The sequence below is a fragment of the Etheostoma cragini genome, chromosome 2 (assembly GCF_013103735.1).
Source record: "Etheostoma cragini isolate CJK2018 chromosome 2, CSU_Ecrag_1.0, whole genome shotgun sequence".
NCBI lineage: Eukaryota > Metazoa > Chordata > Actinopteri > Perciformes > Percidae > Etheostoma > Etheostoma cragini.
In genome coordinates, this window is record NC_048408.1 from 29,609,942 (window position 1) to 29,612,441 (window position 2,500).

Below are 2,500 nucleotides of genomic sequence, written 5' to 3' on the forward strand. Positions count from 1 at the left end.
TCCTTTCATGTTTTGGCTAAAAATTAAAAAAAACAAAGCCCATTTATCTCTGAAATTGTGCTGTTTCATGGAGAAACAATGGGGAATTATGCACTCTTTCAAAAGTGGAAACACTGGAGGTGGAAAAGAGTAGAACTCTTAGCATTTTGAAAATAAGAGCATACGAATATAGGTCGCAATGAGCAGATTTTTCAAGTTAAAATTCAGACAAAGGCCATTTTTGCCGTGCTAACTTTGCAGTGATTAGAGATGTCTGAAATAAACTAAAACCCTGAGTCTCACTGTTCAATGGGTGGTGCTCCGTGGGGACCGGAGAGGAAAAACTCTCTTGTCAGTGGCATCAATAATTTTGATCAGTGAGTCATAGGAAACGATTTCGTTGACAAAAATATTCGATAAAATGCCGGGAAACTGAAAAATGGCATTTTCACAGATCTCTAATTGACCTCTCTTACATTGTTCGAGTTGTTGGACCGGCAGTCCAAAGCACAAAGATATTTAAATTAATGTATAAAATTAAAAAGTGAGAAAATACACACAATGTGGAGCTGAATCCAGAGAATATTTAGCATGTTACCTTGGGTAAATGACTTGCCAAAACCCATTTTTGTTATATTTTCTGCAGATAGACTGCTCTGTTGTTAAGTGGTTTCAGTACTAACGTTGACGCATTGTCCCGCCGTCAGGTATCCACCCCACCATCATCTCGGAGTCGTTCCAGAAGGCCGTGGAGAAAGGCGTGGAGGTGCTGACGGGCATGAGCCGGCCGGTGCAGCTGAGCGACCGCGAGACGCTGCTCAACAGCGCCACCACGTCGCTGTGCTCCAAGGTGGTGTCGCAGTACTCCAGCCTGCTGGCGCCCATGAGCGTGGACGCCGTCATGCGAGTCATCGACCCGGCCACCGCCACCGGCGTCGACCTGCAGGACATCAAGATCATCAAGAAGCTCGGGTGAGTGTCAGCGCCGGGATCTAAAGATACTCTGCTCCTGACTGGCTAGTAGTCCTCACCTTGGTACTTTCAGGGCCCTCATACTCTGCTTCTGACTGGCTAGTAGTCCTTACCTAGGTACTGTCAGGGCCCTCATACTCTGCTCCTGACTGGCTAGTAGTCCTTACCTAGGTACTGTCAGGACCCTCATACTCTGCTTCTGACTGGCTAGTAGTCCTCACCTAGGTACTGTCAGGGCCCTCATACTCTGCTTCTGACTGGCTAGTAGTCCTTACCTAGGTACCGTCAGGGCCCTCATACTCTGCTCCTGACTGGCTAGTAGTCCTTACCTAGGTACTGTCAGGCCCTCATACTCTGCTCCTGACTGGCTAGTAGTCCTTACCTAGGTACTGTCAGGGCCCTCATACTCTGCTCCTGACTGGCTAGTAGTCCTTACCTAGGTACTGTCAGAGCCTCATACTCTGCTCCTGACTGGCTAGTAGTCCTTACCTAGGTACTGTCAGAGCCCTCATACTCTGCTTCTGTATGGCCGATTGCAATATTCTCCAATATATTGCAATTTATAACCTTTTTTTTTCTCTAACTTCTAATTTTTCCCAATTTCAAATAATGACCCCAAAAAGAAACTTGTCAACATCTGTTTCATCTAAAAAGAAACATTTCATCTCACTTCAATTTAATTGCTGCAAAATGGTAGCAATTAATTGCAGTTAAACAAAGAAACGGAGATAAAGAAAGTAAGATGTAAACAAAAAAAGCCTACATGGTACATAGTTGAATTTTAATGCAGTGTAGGTTGATTTAAACCAGAACAATGCCCAATTCAACATTAACCTTGTATCAGAACAAGGAGAGACGTGTTCCATCATGTTCTAGCACAGTGTTCTGCCCATAGGGAACGTAGGTGGAACAATTCATATTCAATGCTAGTAAAGTCTCCTCCTCCTGCCTGCATTCAAAGATTTGATCTGGATTCCCCTCCTTGTGTCTTTGTGTTTTTAGGGGGACCATCGATGACTGCGAGCTGGTGGACGGCCTGGTGCTCACCCAGAGGACGTCCAACACCGGCGTGTCCCGCGTGGAGAAAGCCAAGATCGGCCTCATCCAGTTCTGCCTGTCCCCTCCCAAAACTGACGTGAGTCACTTTCACAAATCTCATCTCAGAGGAGAGACGGAAGCTTTTCTCTCTGCTTTTAATGGAATTTTATGTTGAAAATATGTCTTTACTTTATCGTTTTGTACAGTAGGGACTATAAACGCGTCGGCAAAATCGCAATCAAAGGGATATTCACTGCAATAAATTGAGTAGGGCTCGGCATCGCCAGTGACTTCCCGAATCAAGGTCCCGTTAAAATACATTTTCGCTTGGTGAAATTTAACTTACAGAACCGGTTTTGTTGGAAAGATCTTCTGAAAAGAGCTTTTAGAGAACATTGAATTCTACAAGCAAGAAGCAACCCTCGACTTATAAAACATTGTTTTGATAGTAATGCCAGAATTTGAGTTTCACTGTTACACAGAACTCTTCACACATGCAACCATGCGATAT

General features: G+C 44.5%; 1 protein-coding gene across 1 annotated transcript in view; it reads left to right on the forward strand.

The window, feature by feature from the left end:
- Positions 1 to 2,500, forward strand: part of cct4 (chaperonin containing TCP1, subunit 4 (delta)) — a 9,696-nt gene that overhangs the window by 2,371 nt on the left and 4,825 nt on the right. The window contains exons 5-6 of the mRNA XM_034901049.1: positions 687 to 951; positions 1,954 to 2,086. Of these exons, the coding sequence (XP_034756940.1) occupies positions 687 to 951; positions 1,954 to 2,086 (398 nt within the window). The remainder of the gene's footprint in view (positions 1 to 686; positions 952 to 1,953; positions 2,087 to 2,500) is intronic.